General features: G+C 41.6%; 1 protein-coding gene across 4 annotated transcripts in view; it reads left to right on the forward strand.

Annotated features, from left to right (window-relative positions):
• Nucleotides 1-57: 57 nt before the first annotated feature.
• Nucleotides 58-17,587, forward strand: part of YAP1 (Yes1 associated transcriptional regulator) — an 89,459-nt gene continuing 71,929 nt past the window's right edge. For all 4 annotated transcript variants that reach the window (XM_082332972.1, XM_082332973.1, XM_082332974.1 and 1 more), the window contains exons 1-2: nt 58-464; nt 3,337-3,584. In XM_082332972.1, the coding sequence (XP_082189098.1) occupies nt 147-464; nt 3,337-3,584 (566 nt within the window). In that variant the 5' untranslated portion in view covers nt 58-146. The remainder of the gene's footprint in view (nt 465-3,336; nt 3,585-17,587) is intronic.

Here is a 17,587-nt window from a genome sequence, read left to right on the forward strand (position 1 = left end):
GTCGGTTTCCCTGCCGAGGAGAGGGAAGAAGCACCGGCGACAGCGGGACGAGCCGCGGCCCGGGGAGCGGGGCATGCGGGGCTGGGAATCCGGGCTCTGAGCCGCCGAGCCCCGCCAGGGAAGCGCCGGGGGGTCCCGACGGAGCCATGGATCCCGGGCAGCCTCAACCGCAGCAGCCGCCGCAGGCAGCGCAGCCCCCGGCCTCGCAGCAGCCGCCGCCGCAGCCCCCGGGCGCGGTGTCGGGGGCCGCGGCCGGCGCGGCGCAGCCCCCGGGCGCGGGGCCCCCTCCGGCGGGGCACCAGATCGTCCATGTGCGGGGCGACTCGGAGACCGACTTGGAGGCGCTGTTCAACGCCGTGATGAACCCCAAGGGCGCCAACGTGCCGCACACGCTGCCCATGCGGCTTCGGAAGCTGCCCGACTCCTTCTTCAAGCCGCCCGAGCCCAAGGCCCACTCCCGCCAGGTGAGGGGGAGGGGGCGGCCGCGCCGCGGGCGGGCGGGAGGCGGGGGGCGGCCCGGCCCGGCCCGGCCGTGCGCTCGCCTCGCCCTCCCTCCCCGCCGCCTCGCTCCTCCCGGGGGGAGGCGTGTGGGGGAGGGGGCCGGGGCGGGAATCGGGGCCGAGCGGGGCGGCCGGGCGGGGGGCTCGCTGCCCTCCTTCCTCCCCCGCCTCGCGGGGAGCCCGCCCTCCGCCTCCCCGTCCCCCCCGTTGTTCTCCCCGGGGCCGGGGCGCCGCACGGCCCCGCTCCTCCCGCGCCGAGGGCAGCCGGCGCCGCGGCCGGCGGGCGGGCGGGAGGGGCGGCCGTCGGCCCCGGCCCGGTCTCCGGCGGGGCCTCGGACTCCACATCCGCTCCGCGGCGAGACCCGCGGCCGCTTTCTCGGCCTGGCCGGGGCGGCGGGGGGGGGGGGAGCCCCTAAAACGCTGGTGAAGGCGCCGCGCTGGGACGGCGGGGAGGATTTCGCTGTGGGGTCTCGCCCTGCTGCGTCTGTTGAGGGGGGCGGTGAGGTTGTGCCGGGCTTCCCCCCGTCAGACAACATGGATGTGGCTTTTCCACCATGTCAGCGCCGCGCTGGGTCGAGTAGGATTAACCCCCCGTGCACACGCACACTTCAGAAGTGAATTCCCCAGCCGCCCTTCAGGTCTGACGGCGTCGAGGGTCCGCCGAGCCAACGGCCCGCAGCCCGGGCCGCAGCGGGGGGCGGCCGGGGCCTCGGCGGGGCCGGCCCGGGGCGGGATGCGGGCCCGGCCGGCGCTCGGCCTCCGGCGGCGGTGGGGCTTCACGCAGAGCGGCTTTTGTGCCGAGAGCGAAGCGTTGGTGCGAATGCGGCTGAAAGTTAATGTTTAGGCTGCTGTTACCAACTTTTTGGAAGGAGGCTGTGCCTACTCGAGTGTTTTATTAAGTAATGAACTTTGTTGCTAAGCTATAAAATAGGTTTTATTATTGGCCATTGTCACTTTATCTGTGTAGCCAGTAGGAGCGAAACTCCCTCTGTGTACTGGTGCCTGGTACTCTTGTTGTTAAGGGTCTGTCAACATTTCCATTATTAAACTTCTGTTTTGAAGGATTTATAACTTGGCTTCAGAAGTTCACTCCAGGCTGAACCTTGGCACGTACTCTCTCGGGCTAGGAGTTAATTCATTTTCCAAATACTCGAAAAATCAGTCTGGCCTTCATATTGCAAGACTGAAAAGAAAATAGAAAGGGGTGGGGCTGAGTTGCTTCTGTAGTTCTGCTCGCTTCTGACTTGCAGACCTTTAATAACACACTGAAATCCAGCGAGGAATAAGGTTATTGCGTGTAGTTTTTTTCCAAGTTGTGCAAATCTTATCGCAGTTCCATTGTGCACAAATGTGAACTGGTATACATTCAGCTAACGCTTGGTGCTGCGTCTTGTTAAGTACAGTAACCGCAGTTAAATAGCTATCGCGTTTGAAATGCACTTAACGCGTGTGACGTTCATACAACTTGTACTTTTAAGCTTAGCGTTATCTTGCTTGTGTATGTTACTCTTCATCTGTAACGCACATGAAGTTGGATCACTGTTCCTTGTGCCAGGCGGTGGTTCCTAAAACATAAATTTGGAATTCGGCTGAAGCCAGAGAACCATTTGCTTCACTGTGGACTGTCTTTTAAAATAAAATTTTCCTTTTTATTTAGTTGTGCCACAGAAATACTCTGTTTAACAGATAAGGTCTCTAAGTTTCTCCGATTCTCCCTGTTTCTCGAGAATTAAAATACCTCAAATTCAGTTGATTTGCAACTTGTGTATTTTGTTTAAATGTAAGCTAATTCGTTTCCAATTTAATATATGAAACTTTGCATGTGCTTGCATACAGTGAAACAGAATTATCACTCTCCGTAAGAGTATATAAATGGGGCCTCAAGTGTGGTGCAATACCTTGTGTAGAGAGGTGTGGCAAGGGCTGATACATGCATCTTATTATAGGTGTCCATGTTGTTCTGCTGTATGTACAGAATCAATTAATTGGTAAATATATATACAAAAAAGTCAATATTATTTTAATCCAGTTTTCAGAGCTGCTTTTTCTGTTTTATGGTGGACACGTATTTACTACTGGCAAAGAAGTTCTGCGTACTTACAACTGGTAACTGGTGAATGGTTTTGTGAGTCGTTTCTGGTTGACTGGTTCAACAGTTGGCTGAAGCTTTGCTTTGGATAAAGCATGGGCAGACTCTTTATAAGCTCCTAATACCCTTAAAGTGCGGTTTGTGTGCAGGTTAGGGAATCTTGAGTTCAGTCTTCTTGTATAGGCTTTTTTATGGTTGAGTTCAGGAGTCTTCCTCCATTGGAACTCGCTGCTGTCAGTTGGCATTTCTTTGTTGCTTTTCTCCTTGTGTAATCGTTTAAACCCCTGCAGAGGGTGTATGTGTGGGTGTCCTTGCACACGCCCCCCCCTCCTGTTTCAAAAGGAGAGTGGGAAGTTAACTCCTCCCGCAGAAAGTGGGTGCGATGGTAATGGGTGGGTGCAGTCCAGTAATGAACCATGCAATGTTCTGTATGAGGTCTGCTGCTGTGGGCATGTTTTTTTTGTTAACCCTGCACTGAAGAGTGAGATCTTCAGTTTTCAAAATAAAACTAAAGGCATTTAGCACATACTTATATTTCATATTTCTTGACTTACACAAGGGCTTTTGTGGTGCTAATTAACCAACCAAGGCTCTCTTGAACAGTAACAACTAGAAAATAAGCAGAACTTTAGAATGACCAACTTATGAATTTCTTCTGAAAGATTCATTTAAAGTGAAATGTCTTCTGACAGCTGCATTTCTGCTGAAATATAAGAATCTTAATGAGAGTAATTTCACTCCTGGCAGGCCAGCACTGATGCAGGGACAGCAGGCGCCCTGACCCCTCAGCATGTCCGAGCTCATTCCTCTCCAGCATCACTGCAGCTGGGAGCTGTTTCTCCAGGGACGCTTACACCCTCTGGAGTAGTGACTGGACCTGGAACTCCATCTTCTCAACATCTCCGCCAGTCTTCGTTTGAGATCCCTGATGATGTACCTTTGCCACCAGGTTGGGAGATGGCTAAGACACCATCTGGACAGAGATACTTTCTTAAGTAAGTAAAACTTGTTTTCAATTAGCTGAATCTCTAGTGACTTTTTGTTGTTGGTTTGTTTTTTTTGGCATTTTTTTTAACAGTCTTTGAAATTTAGTAAATTTCATTGTGTTTAAAATACATATTTTTAAAAACATGCTCCTGATTTTAAGTAGGAGATACTACCACTTCGGTATTTCTCCTGTATCAACTCTCTGCTGTCTCTGAAAACTGTATGGTACTCTGTGAATATTTATCCTATCTTAATCTTAGCTGAAGAACATTATCCATTATATTGTGTACTGAAAATCAGTGAAATGCTCATAGTGATTTTTAAACAATGTGGCTTTTGGATTTTCTAAATCTTGCCAGAGTTCTTGTGCAGGTCAAAATAGATTTTACCTCATTTTTATGAGACAGATGTAAAAATACAGAGTAACTTTAGGAACTATTTTAGTGAGAATATATCAGGACTTCTTATTTTTTGAGTAAGGACAGTTGTGTAAGTACACAGTCAAAACATTTTTGCCTACTCTCTACTCATGAGGAAATTAATATATGTGTTTGATTGCAGTGTTTGGGTCTGTAACTCTTAACTCAGCTATATTCCCTGCAGTGAAAGGGAAATTGCAGAACTTCTAATATTGTTTCATGTTCCTATAGCTGTAGCTTTTTCACACAGTGAAATTAGTATCACCTTTTCCATAACTGAAGAGATGTTACACACGCCAGCCATCTGATACCTAATCCATCAGGGAGCATTTTCTTTTATGCTGCATAGTTTTCTAAAACAGCAGGAGCTTGTCCTTCGTTCTGAAAGTGTGCCCACCAAGACACATAATTGGCTCTCAAATATTTTGACTATATTTTGAACATTTTATTTAACTGCAAGTCTCTAAATAACCCATTATATGTCATTTTCAGGGCCGTGAGAGGGGAGAGGAGGGGCAGCACAGTGTGTTATTTATGTAAAACTTGTTTCATCCAAGAAAAACATCTTTATCCCTACCTTTCTTGCTAAAACATTGTCATTAATGTGTGCATTCGATTGAAATAGTTGAGTTTGTCGCTTCAGAAACAAATTTACATTGTCTGCAATGAAAATGGAACTTGCAGAACTTCTTAAAACTGTTTCTTGTTCCTATAGTGATGGTGTTTTCCATACAGAGAAATTAGCATCACTTTTTTTAATCAAAAAGAGGTTACAGCAGTTGTCTGACATTATTTGAGCCTGTGTTAGGAATGTGAAAGTGATCATTAGCTATAGATCCTGAAGATGTGATATTTTCTTTGGTGAAGTTTAACAAATCAGCGTATTCTAGAATGTGAGCTCTTCAGTGGGCACAAGTAGAATTTTTTGGAACTGCGTAAGTTGATGCCACTTGAGAACTGTAGCTCATTGGACCTTGAGGAAAGCACAGACTGAGTTTTGAAATGAAAAGCAAACTTTGTTTTGACTGTGCTAGTGAGAGCTCTTAAAGAGCAGCTTATGAAACATGAAAAATAGATATTTGATTTTTAAGTTTTACTGTCACAAGTGTTTGTTTTTGATAACGCTCTCAATTTTATGGAAAATAGAACAGTTTAAGAGATGCAAAATATCTGCACGCTCTTATAGTAGATTTTTTTTAAATTATGCTCATTCAGGTGAAATCAGAGTGAAAGATTTGTTCTTGGAAAGCTTTTCTGCAGTTTCATTATTACCACAAAAAATCTTTTTTCCTTTTTTTCTGCAAGTTTTTTTTTGTCCTTTCTTGGTGTCCTGGTATCCATTTCAAAGGGTCAGGTTTCAGCAAGAACAATAAAGAGCCCGAGACTGGAAAGTACACACAAGTCTGGCAAACTCATCTGCATGAGCAAGATCGTTTGTTCTCAAGCAGACATCCAAAGTAAATGATTGAAAGAGCTGCTAGCTGTGAAGGATGTGTCTTGAAGGGGAAAGGAGTGGAAGCAAACCAGGTTGTTAGGAAGAAAAATAAAGGCTGTACTTTTTGAACCTCTCCCTGCTGGGTCACATGCTGACCTTGGGAGATTTTAAACAGCTTAATGGGCTGTTTTCTTTTGGCTTTCCTTGGGTGATGCTGTGGTATGGGAGAGTCTAATGAGGACAGTTCTGAAGGCTCTGTTCACACTTGAAGAACATTCGTTGTACCTAAAAGTTTGTGTAATACTATCAGCAGGTGAGATCCACCAGCTTCATTGGAGTTCATGAAGATTTGTAAAAAACATTTCAAGTACTAGCAAAATGTTTGCTTTGTATGTTTAGGAAATCCAAAGAAATGTAAGAATTATTTTTGAGTAGCAAGTCTGTATTTCAGAAGCTTTTTTCAGTGTTGAGTGATAAGTTCTATCTCATACCTACAAGCCTGTTAAAACTCACGTCTTGTCTAGTTATACCTTAAACATTTGCTCGAAGCGTGAGTACTAAGATTCCTGATGCTAAACACATTTAACGTGGTTCCTTCTACCATATGCAGATTTTTGGTGTCTCTTCCAAGTATTCAGCTTTTTTGTTGGATTGGCTGCATTGCTCTTTGTTTCCATTTGCTCTGTTCTGTAGCCACTCCATGAACAGTCTGGTAATCAGGCTCTAGAAAGATCTTTGCAGAATAGGTAACAGTATTAGATTTTTTCCAGATGTCAGTAAGCCTTATGGTTATAGTTATCATAATATACTACAGCGCAAACAGAATAATGTGAAATTGAGTACCGTACTTAATACAGTCTGGAATATAGTCATTTCCACTAATCAATGGGTCAAGCACTGCAAGCACAGTAGTTTGCGCAAAGAAATAAAAATAGCGTGTATGGGAGGGAAAATAGTTGTCTGTATATACAGACAACGTGCACAGAGTTATTTGGCCAGATACTTCATATACACACCACACATGTATCCATACATATTAAAAGAGGACGAGAGTGGTAGTGTAGGGCCTGAAACAGAACTACTCTTGTAAATCAGCCTGTCATCTAGATAAATAGACCCCTTTATCTATGAATGCCCAACGTATGATTTGCCAGAATTCCACTCATTAGCGTTCATCTCGCTGTTACGAGTAGGACTCCTGAGTATAATTTTCCGTTAGTGAAAATGCAGATGATTTTGGCCAGTGAGTTAAGACATGCTTGCTACACAGCTGGTAAAACTAATACTATTTTTTTTATTGAAACTGCTACTTAAATAGTACTCATAACTAAGGACTTGCCTGGTTAGTAAGTGGTCACGTCTGAGTCATCTCGGCATTGCCGTGCGGTACGCTTTAGCCCATTCTTAAACATGCAGTAAAAAAGACTCGCTTGGTTTGTGTGGCGATGTCAACCGCATTGCTTTTTAACCGCTTCCTGTTAGCCAGCTGCTGGGTGACATTTCAGTGAACTATGGAGAAAGATAGGGGATCGCTCTCTAGGCAAAAGATAATATGCCATGGGAGTAGCAGACAACAACTTGCAGAAAGAAAAAGAAGTTTTGCTCAGTTTTAGAATTACTCTTGTATTGTTTTACCTTAGTGTTATGCTTTTAATTCTTACTAAGCTTGTGTAATACCTCTTCTCATTTTGTAGTGTGAGGAAAAGTTAACTGATTGTCCAGCAAACAAGTCTTGTAATTATTTTTCCTACAGGAAGTAGTTCTTGCAAGCAGTTTATCAACAACTTCCTATTTTTTTCTGTGAAGTGTTGAATGACTTCCTGAAGGAGGCCAAGGTGGTTTTCATTAGTATCTGTGGGTGTGTTTGAGGTGTTTACCCATCTGGCAGAAACCTTAAAAATAGATTGGTGTTACACATTTCTTATGTGCCCTATACAGAGGTATGGCTTTGGATGTTATGAAACCAAATTGTTTTAAGATAACAGGGAAGTTTGTTGCTACGCTTTTTTTTTTTTCCTCACGTCACACATGAAGAATATCCAGCAACGCTGTTAACGTTTCTCTTGCATCCCATTTTTGCCCCTGACTGGAACCACCCGCTGTAGCAATATCATCTGCTCCCTTCCTCCTCCTTTCCTCCCCACCCCGCCAAAGTAATCTTAGTCTTCCAGAGCAGATGATGTTTATGGGACAACTGCTGCCACGGTTGCATATTTTGTTGAATACCTTAATTTACTGGGGAAATGCATATTCAGAATCATCGGTTAGTGTGAGTTCTTGTGTTTATGGTTCTATAGTTCAGGCTAGTTTGCCATTAAAAGAGCTGTATTGTTGGAAACCAAAACTGCAACCACTGCTTTTGATGGCTTTGTCACTTTTTCATGCTTTTTGTACTAAAAAGCAGTTGAAGATTTTTCTGTTTGCTAAATTTTATTTGTAATACACCAAATTAATTTCATTTTTATATTGATGATATCTGACTGTTTATGAAAATATTCATAAGATTGATCTACAAAGAAAAAAATGCCATGAGATTTGCGCAGGGGAAAATGGGCACTGTCAGTTTCAGAACATAGCTGGAGGAAAGAAATATCAGTTAAAATGCTTTTAGAGTAAAACATGCTGTGGTATGTTTTTGGCAACTTAAGATTTTGTGTCTTGGAAGACAGTCATAATACTACTAAGTGTATATCTTTCCTTCTAAGTCTTACTTGAAGAGTCCTGTGAAAGAACAATGATACAAACTATTCTGAATTTGCAGTTGTACTAAAGATTTCTGTATCTTTAAAAGGGCGGAGGAAGAATAAGGGCAAACCTGCCTTATTTGTGTTAGCACTGAGACTGAACTGGGAGGAGGATGAAAGTACATCTTCAGCCCTCTAAATTCAGAGAACTTGCAGCCAGCTTAGTGGGTGGGCATCAGTGAAAGCAATGGCACAGGGTGCTTTTCTTGTGTTTAATTTTGTTTTGCTTAAGAAAAATTGCAAATGACGATATCCATGCATTCAATACCCTGCCATACAAGGTAATTTTATAAGACTATTCCAAAAACGGTTTAATAAATGTGAGTCCAGGTAAACCAAAAACATACCCTGTGGTTTTCACTAATGTATTTTCCCTTTGTTTATAAGCATATTGGCATTTGTTATCCTCAGAAGAAAATAGAACTGGGCAAAAATATAGGATCTGTGGCAGGTAGTTTTAAGTTAATAATTAAATTATCTCTGAGGATTTTCTTCTTTATTTTCTTCTTTTTTTTTTTTTTAATTGGCTGTTGATCTGTACTTTTCTTCCTCCCACAGGTTTTGCCTTTCAATATATCTCTCATAAAAATGATCTTTATGCTTTATAGTCTCTCATTTGGTGCCTATTGAAATCTTCCCGTAAACTCTAAAAAGCACTGGATTAAACCTCTACTGAGAGCTTCTAATACCAGGAGCATGTGCCGGCTGTGGAAAATACAATGTGAATATAATTCTTACAAATCTAAATAGGATCTGCATATACATGCAATGGAGAGAAAGCAATGGCATACTCAGAAGAATAAGGTTGTATTAATGCAGTGTTCATTAAGGAGGAAAAATATGGTTGTTTCAAGTAGCAAACATACAAAACTAAACCTTTCAACTTCCGTTGTGGAATTGGTCAAAATTACTTCTGGCTTAGCTGTTGAGAACACTGGTGTAGTTTTGGTTTATATACTTTAAATGCCTAATACTGTTTTACAGCAATGCTTTCCTATCTCCTGAATCCAATTTGAGATAAGTTTTATCTTACTGTGGTCTGAAAACTTTGTATTATGTTGAAAGCTATAATTGTGCCTGAAATCTTTATTCACCGGCCTTTTATAATGAGAACTCTTAGAGTCTCTCTGATCAGTAGTAAGAGGAGGCTTCTGATACAGATTTAATCAGAATTTCATGTTTAAAAAAGATGCTTCTGCAATTCTGCTTATTAAACATTTTGTCAGGTTGTATTTGGTTAAAAGTAGTAGCATCAGGCTCTGTGGGAGCAATTACACCGCTATGGAGCCACTTCTGTTTTCTCAGGTCTTGACCTCTTCTAAAGACAAACAAGAATTTGATATAAATCAAGACGAGTGTCTTCTGGACTGTCTTGTCCGTTTGCCTTTCTTCTTGAGTGTGTTAAAGATGGCAAAGAATTATAGTTGTGTTTTTTTTTTAAATGGTCATCTGGTTTGTAGCATAGGGTAATCTGTAACCCATCAGTCACATCATGGAAATTCCCACTTGATAGAAAGCAGTAAAATAATAAGAGGATGTTAATTTGAAAGTTTCCATGAAACTAAGACAGGCGCTACCCCACCAGTTTTTGCAAAAAATACTTCTAATGGGTAAGTGCAATTGAACTGATCAGTGGCATATGTGGGTAAAATCATACCTACTTTTACCAGATTCATCTCTTACTCTCTTATCTTTCCTCTTCTGGAACTGAAAAAAAAAAAATCAGTAGCTTTAAAATTCCAAATAGAAAACCTCCGTTTATAGTTTGCTTAGTTTCCCTCTGCAATTGTGGTACAACACCTGCAAATTTTTAAAAGCTGACACAGAGCAAGCAAAGTGGATTTTTCACTCAGTTTATCTGTTTTTACAGTAGACTTTCAGAGAAAGTAACTTCTAAGCACTGGGAACGCTGAAATGTTTAACTGCAGGACCTAAATTGGGTCACGTGTAAAATTAAAGCAGAGCTCCTAGTTTGCTCCCAAAGAAACGTTTTCACGTATCAGACAGAAGCAGTTACTGGATGACGCCCAGGAGAGCAAGATGTGTTACTCAGGGTTGAGATACAAGATTAACTGTTAAAACTAGTCTGATATTAACTACAAGCAATTTCTGTCAGGCTCTGGGTTAAGACTAGACACCTCCCCCTGCAGCCAACCAAAGAAAAAAACCAAAAATGAGGTAAACAGCTATAGAGAGCTGTCAGCCAAAACTGGAGATGTTTCTCTTCTTTTTATATGTGGCCAGACCACTGCATATGTTTATCTTCATAGCTGGGAACAAATTCAGATGATGTAATTAGATTTAGTTTAACCTTTTGAAACTGATAGCTACTCAGTTTTCCTATTAATCTTGGAGCCTTGTATTTTTACAAATTCCAACACCTTTGCATTTATTGTTTGTACAATCTAAGCATACATATGCAGTAAAACTCATTAATGGTGGAACTCACTGTCTTTCACTATTGGTGTAAACATTGTCCCCTCTTTTAAGGTGTGTTTTTTTGGTTTTGTGGTTTGTTTTTTTTTTTTTCTTTTCTTTCCTTCAAACAAGCTGTGCATGATTATGTAAAACCCAATATTTAAATGACTTGGTTTTCTTTGTAAATTCTAAAGAAAATTTCACTTTGTAGAATGTAGGAAATTTACTGGAGATCTCTGTGAGTAGCAGTCCTCTGGCAGGTGCCCCTAGGACGTGGTCAGGATACCATGTAGTTGACCCAAGAGAAAGACAGAATTGTCTGTAGGGGAAATTTGGCAGCCTGGGGGTTAGCATAAGGTGAGACAAAATTCTTGGGAGGAGGCTGTGTATTGGAATGTTAACAGATAGATGCCATGCAATGGCAGGACATACTCTCACAAACAGCTTGCTAAACCTCATTTTGATGTAAGGCTATATTGGGAGATTTAACAGATAAACTATATTTTTTTGTTAAACATTTAAGTAGGAGTCTGGAGCTTGGGGGAAATTTGTCTTTATTGTGAAAATGGTATTTAATAGCTATTATTTTTTGGTAAATAAAACTGGAGTTTTATTTGGAGACCAGGAGTTTTTGAAAGGTGTGACTAGGCTGAGTTGCTGTTTCATGGCCTCCTGAAGTAGTTCTTGGAGCCTGTTTTCTGGGATTCACTGTGCTGGTGTTTTATTTGGCTTTTAACTAAGTTACTTCAGGCTGTGTTTCAGGCAAGTATAGCTAGGTTTTCTAAATTGCTGGTTAAGTCAAGCTAATAATATAAAGCTGCCTTGTAAAGTAAGACTTTTACCAGTATACTGCCTGTCAGTCATGCCAGTTGCTATGGAAACAAAGCTGTCTTGAAAACAGTCTTGGGCTTTGCTTTAATTTCACTAATGAGACTTTGCTGTGTCATAGTGAAAGACCAGATCCTTTTTGTTGAGTCTCTGACATGCTGTTTGGTAACTCAGATCAGTGTTAGTGGTTAAGTTTAGTTATTGATTATTACACTGACGTTGTGAAGCCAGTGTTTTTTCTGCTGATCTGTTTTATAGGAAAGTCAAGTAAAGGTCATAGACTATTGCTAGTTTATCTCCAATGGGTTCTCATTTATGGAGAGCTTTGTTGGAAGTCTGTCTGCACTACACAAGTTTATTTAAATAGTGTTACTCCCTTAAGGATGCCTTTCCCTTTCTAATTAGCTGTTGTAACTGAAAAATTAAGTAAACTTTTTGCCTTTTCCGGATATGTTGTAAAATTAGACATTTATGACGTAATAAAACATTATCTGAAAGCAAACAAGCATAGGTTGTATAGGCAAAGTGGAATTCTTTGGGTAAAAGAAAGAAACATAACTCAGGTGTATTTTCTCATAGGATCTCGCTTTTCAAAACTTTTTTTTCTAGTTTGTTGTTCCTATTTGAAAAGCGTGGTTGGCAAGTCCTCTGCAATTACTCTCATTCCAACATTTATATAGTCTCTTCAGAATGGTGAAAAATAGGGTAAAAGAGAAATTTCTTTACATATTTAGTAACTATGTTGATGGTATAGTTAATATAGTTGGTAGACCTAAATATCCAGTGCATGCATAATTCAGTGGTGATATTTCTTTTTGTATTTACAAAACCTTTGTCATTGTCAGAGTAACCAGCTTCGCACAAGTGAAAGATATGAAATGAGATATACTTTAAAAGGTGTAATCTGAGGTATAAAAGGCTGTTACAAAGAAAGGTGAAGAGACTTGGAAGGGTGTTCTGTGCCCGACTTTATAGGCCATTTTTGTATGTATATGAAAACCATGTTTGTAGGAAAAAAAAAAAAGGCAATACTGTGCTTTGATTGGAGTTTAGGTGTTCATTGACTTCTGTGCTGGTCTTCAGGTCAGGATGAGTGATACTCATTTAACAATAAAAAGTTTTAAATGCTTCCAATCTTCAGTGAAAACATTTAGTAGCACATTCCATGTTTACAGGGCTTTGTATGCATGAGCCTGACTAAGCTAAAATTGCCTGCATTCTAGTTCGTGTATGGATAAATTTTTGAGAGGTTTTTGTTATGCTGCTGTTGACGTAATTATACATATGTTATCAGTGTAGAGCCGTGTTTCATTTTCTTACCTTCTGTCCCTAAATACATGCACGCTTTATTTCTATCCGTGTATGTCACTTACTCTTCTAGCCAGCGAGTTTAACGTTTGGGCTGAAGTAAGTGTTCCCTTTCTTAACTGGTCTTTCAGGTTTTCCCTTTTTACGGGAATCTTATTCTGGAACAATTCTAAAGCAGGCCCAAGATATTGGGACCAAATAATTATTAGGTAACGGAGGATAGGAACGTTCAGATTTGTAGTATTAGAACTGTTATAATCTGTGTGCTTGTGGGCTTTTTTTTTTTTTTTTTTTACCGTAATGACTAATAACTGGAAAAAAATCTATTGGATGTTTCACAATATCCTGATAATTTAGTCACTGGCTAGGCATAAGTAAGAGAAAATGTGAAACAGACCTTAGCATAAACAGTTAGTTAAGAATTAACGTTTTAGCATCCCTATTAACAAGGTCAAAGGAAGTCTTAATTATATTCTTTTAAAAAATGGTTTGCAATTCAAATTTGTCCCTATTTTTTATTACACTGTTAGATGGGTCTTGACATGATCAGCTTTGTATTATAGAGATTTGCTGAGGAACTTGGAAAGTTCATTGTATTCTTAATGAATTAAATGTCAGTTGTACATGGTAATGTCTCCAGGAAAAATGAATCTTAATTCAGTTTCATAGTTGTTGTACCCATTGTCCAACTTCTGCTTTTAAGGTTGCATTGGAATAGGGAGTGGGGAAGCAGAAGGGGAACTTTTTTTTTCTTCTAGTGCAACTATTTGTGTGGCTTCTGCTCAGGGCTACATTTTGAATCCTGTTTATGCTGTGATGGTGAGCAGCTCGGAGATTGCATGTGAACTTTAATTGATTCCTCCACTCTGCAATCCTGTTGGAGTAGGAGTGTAGACCCTGGTCTGTGCCAAGTTTTGCCCTTTTAAAATGGCCTCAAATGCTTGCTCTGTGAAACCGAAGGGGGAGGATTTTAAGTGCTTTCTAAGCCAAGGTAACAGCTAACTTACCAAATAGTTGAGGGACTTGCAATAAAGTGAAAATTGCTGGCTTTTGTAATGGATAAATTTTATGTACGTAAATTTATGGGAAGAAGTCTTTTATCCTCATGAGAAGCCATTGAGCTCTTGTTTTGTGCATGCAGAACAACTTTGTTTGTATGGAATTTATTTGAAATACAGGAGATTCTGGTGCTGATGCTTCTTGCTTTGCCAGGATCTGCGCATAATTTGCCTATAACTTTGTAAAATTCTTTATATGAATGATAAGCAAACTTACAGTTTTGCTAATGCATGATGCTTTTACTTCATAAATAGCTGAAATAACTATCTTCTATCCAATTTCTACAGATAAATATATTTGATCTGCATTGCCCTTACCTGCAGTTTTCATATGAAGTTACAAGAGCTTAGAATACATTGTTACATACCCACTCTTGAGATATTCCTGCCCCATCTACCATACATATGTAGATAGGCATATACTTTGTCTTTCTTCGTTTAGTCAAACTGCAAGATACACCTCTGTAAAAGAAGTAGATGCACATGTTCTTTTATTGTATAGGATGCTGTTCAGTTCTAGACTTCCAGCTAAAATCTTTTGTCTGTTTTGCAAGCTGCAGAAAAGTAAATAAGATGCAAATTCTTGTAAGCAATTACTTTATCAAACTGATGAGTCCAAAAAGAAAAAAGTTTTATTAAATGAAGATATACAGACTGCAGTGCTGTAGCAACTGGTGCTGTCACATTGTGCTTCATAAAGCAATCTTTTCATTTGTGCTTCATTAGGACTAGTACCTTTTCATTTAGGTTAGAATATCACTTGCATACTGTTTGAGGCCTGCTATACTCCAACTCAAAAAGATATATTGGCAGCATATGAAGGGTTTCGAGCTGCTTTGCAAGTGATTGGTACTGAAGCACAGCTCTTCCTGGCACCCCAACTGCCGGTGCTGGGCTGGATGTTCAAAGGGAGGGTCCCCTCTACTCATCATGCAGTCGATGCTACGTGGAGTAAGTGGGTTGCACTAATCATACAAGGGGCTCAAATCGGAAACCCCAGTCACCCAGGAATCTTGGAAGTGATCATGGACTGGCCAGAAGGCAAAGATTTCAGAATATCACCAGAGGAGGAGGTGATGCATGCTGAGGTTGCCCACTGTATAATAAACTGCTAGAAAATGAAAAACAATGTGCCCTGTTCACTGATGAGTCCTGCTGTCTTGTGGGAAAGCATCAGAGGTGGAAGGCTGCTGTATGGAGTCCTGTACTACAAGTCACAGAAGCTGCTGAAGGAGAAGGTGAATCAAGCCAATTTGCAGAAGTGAAGGCCATCCAGCTGGCTTTGGACATTGCTGAACGAGAAAAGTGGCCAGTACTTTATCTCTATACTGACTCATGGATGGTGGCAAATGCATTATGGGGGTGGTTGCAGCAATGGAAGCAGAGCAACTGGCAGCGCAGAGGCAAACCCATCTGGGCTGCCGCAAGATATTGCTGCCCGGGCAGAAAACCTGGTTGTAAAAGTACGTCACATAGATGCTCATGTACCCAAGAGTCGGGCCACTGAAGAACACCAAAACAATCAGCAGGTGGATCAGGCTGCTAAGATTGAAGTGGCTCAGGTGGATCTGGACTGGCAACATAAGGCTGAATTATTTCTAGCTCGGTGAGCCCATGACACCTCAGGCAACATATAGATGGGCTCGTGATCGAGGGGTGCTATTGCACAGGTTATCCATGAATGTGAAACATGCACTGCAATCAAGCAAGCCAAGTGGTTCAAGCCTCTCTGGTATGGAGGATGATGGCTGAAATATAAATATGGGGAGGCCTGGCAGATTGATTATATCACACTCCCACAAACCCGCCAAGGCAAGCACCATGTGCTCATCATGGTGGAAGCAACCACTGGGTGGCTGGAAACATATCCCGTGCCCCATGCCACCGCCCGGAACGCTATCCTGGGCCTTGAAAAACAAGTCCTGTGGCGACATGGCACCCCAGAAAGAACTGAGTCAGACAACAGGACTCATTGCTGAAACAACCTCATAGACACCTGAGCCAAAGAGCATGGCGCTGAGTGGGTATATCACATCCCCTATCACGCACCAGCCTCCAGGAAAATTGAACGATACGATGGACTGTTAAAGACTACACTGAGAGCAATGGGTGGTGGGACATTCAAACACTGGGATACACATTTAGCAAAGGCCACCTGGTTAGTCAACACTAGGGGATCTGCCAGTTGAACTGGCCCTGCCCAATCAAGACTTTTACATACTGTAGAGGGGGACAAAGTCCCTGTAGTGCACATAAAAAATATGACGGGGAAGACAGTCTGGATTACTCCTGCCTCAGGCAGAGGTAAAGCCATTTGTGGGATTGCTTTTGCTCAAGGACCGGGGTTCACTTGGTGGGTGATGCGGAAAGATGGGGAAGTCCGATGTGTACCTCAAGGGGATTTGATTTTGGGTGAGAATAGCCAATCAACTGAATGGTATGATAATTGCTATATAATACTGTATGACATCACTTTTATGGTTGCTATATGCCATATCAGTGGTATTACAGTAAGAATCGCCCAGATTAATGAAGAATGAACTTTGATGAAACTGAGCAAAGTGCAGTGGTGATGGAACCAGAACTGGCTTCAGCATGCAGCAATCCAACACCACATACTGCCTCTCCTGCCCTGAAAGACTGTTTTGACAGATGGAGCCCAAAGTCATGGACTAAATGAGCTCAACGGACATTTTAGAGGGATGGCCCATAGACTAGGGGAATGATATCTGTGTGTATATATCAAAAGACAGGGAAAGTGGTGGTGATTAATTGGGATGTATTGGAAAGTGCGAGACCTAGGCATGACGTAGATGGTATAGAATAAGGGGTGGATACTGTCCTGGTTTTGGCTGGCATAGAGTTATTTTTCTTCCTAGTAGCTGGTATAGTGCTGTGGTTTGGATTTAGTATGAGAATAATGTTGACAACACACTGATGTTTTAGTCATTGCTGAGCACTGCTTACACTAAATCAAGGACTTTTCACTGCCCTGCCAGTGAGGAGGCTGGAGGTGGACAAGAAGCTGGGAGGGGATACAGCCAGGATAGCTGACCCAAACTGGCAAAAGGGATATTCCGTACTATATGGCGTTATGCTGAACAAAACAAGCAAGCAAACAAACAAAACAACAACAACAAAACAAAACAAAAACAAACAAACAAACAAAACAAAACAAAACACAAATAAAAAAACCTGGGGGGAGGTGGCCGGGGATGGCGTGGCTGCTGCTCAGAAACTGGCTGGGCATTGGTCAGCACGTGGTGAGCAATTGCATTGTGTATCATTTCTTTTGTATATTCTTTTATCATTATTATGAATATTTTCCCTTCCTTTTCTGTCCTGTTAAATTGTCTTTATTTCAACCCACAAGTTTTACCTTTTTTTTTTCTTTTTTTTTTTTTTTCTTCTTCTTTTCCCCGATTCTCTCCTCCATCCCACTGGGGGGGAGTGAGCAAATGGCAGTGTGGTGTTTAGCTGCCTGCTGGGTTAAACCACGACAGGGGAAAAGCAGTTCTTAATGAGCCACATGGAGGAAAAAAAAAAAATACTAAAAAGCATTGGTGTTTGTCTGGCTTGTAAACTGAAATTGAAGAAGTTTTATTGTAGACATCTGTGTAGAGTTACCACCTTCCTGTTGCACAGAAACTGAACTAGGTGACACAATGGTTCTTCCAATCCCACCAATACACATCTTAGTTACTTCAGAGTTTCAATTAAAAAGACAGAAAAAGGACGTACTTTAATGCTGGGTAAGTATAATACTTGGCTGTGGTCCGGTATGCGTTCTGTAGCTGATAC

The sequence above is a fragment of the Platalea leucorodia genome (genome assembly GCF_965183815.1).
Source record: "Platalea leucorodia genome assembly, chromosome: 2".
In the NCBI taxonomy this organism is placed as follows: domain Eukaryota; kingdom Metazoa; phylum Chordata; class Aves; order Pelecaniformes; family Threskiornithidae; genus Platalea; species Platalea leucorodia.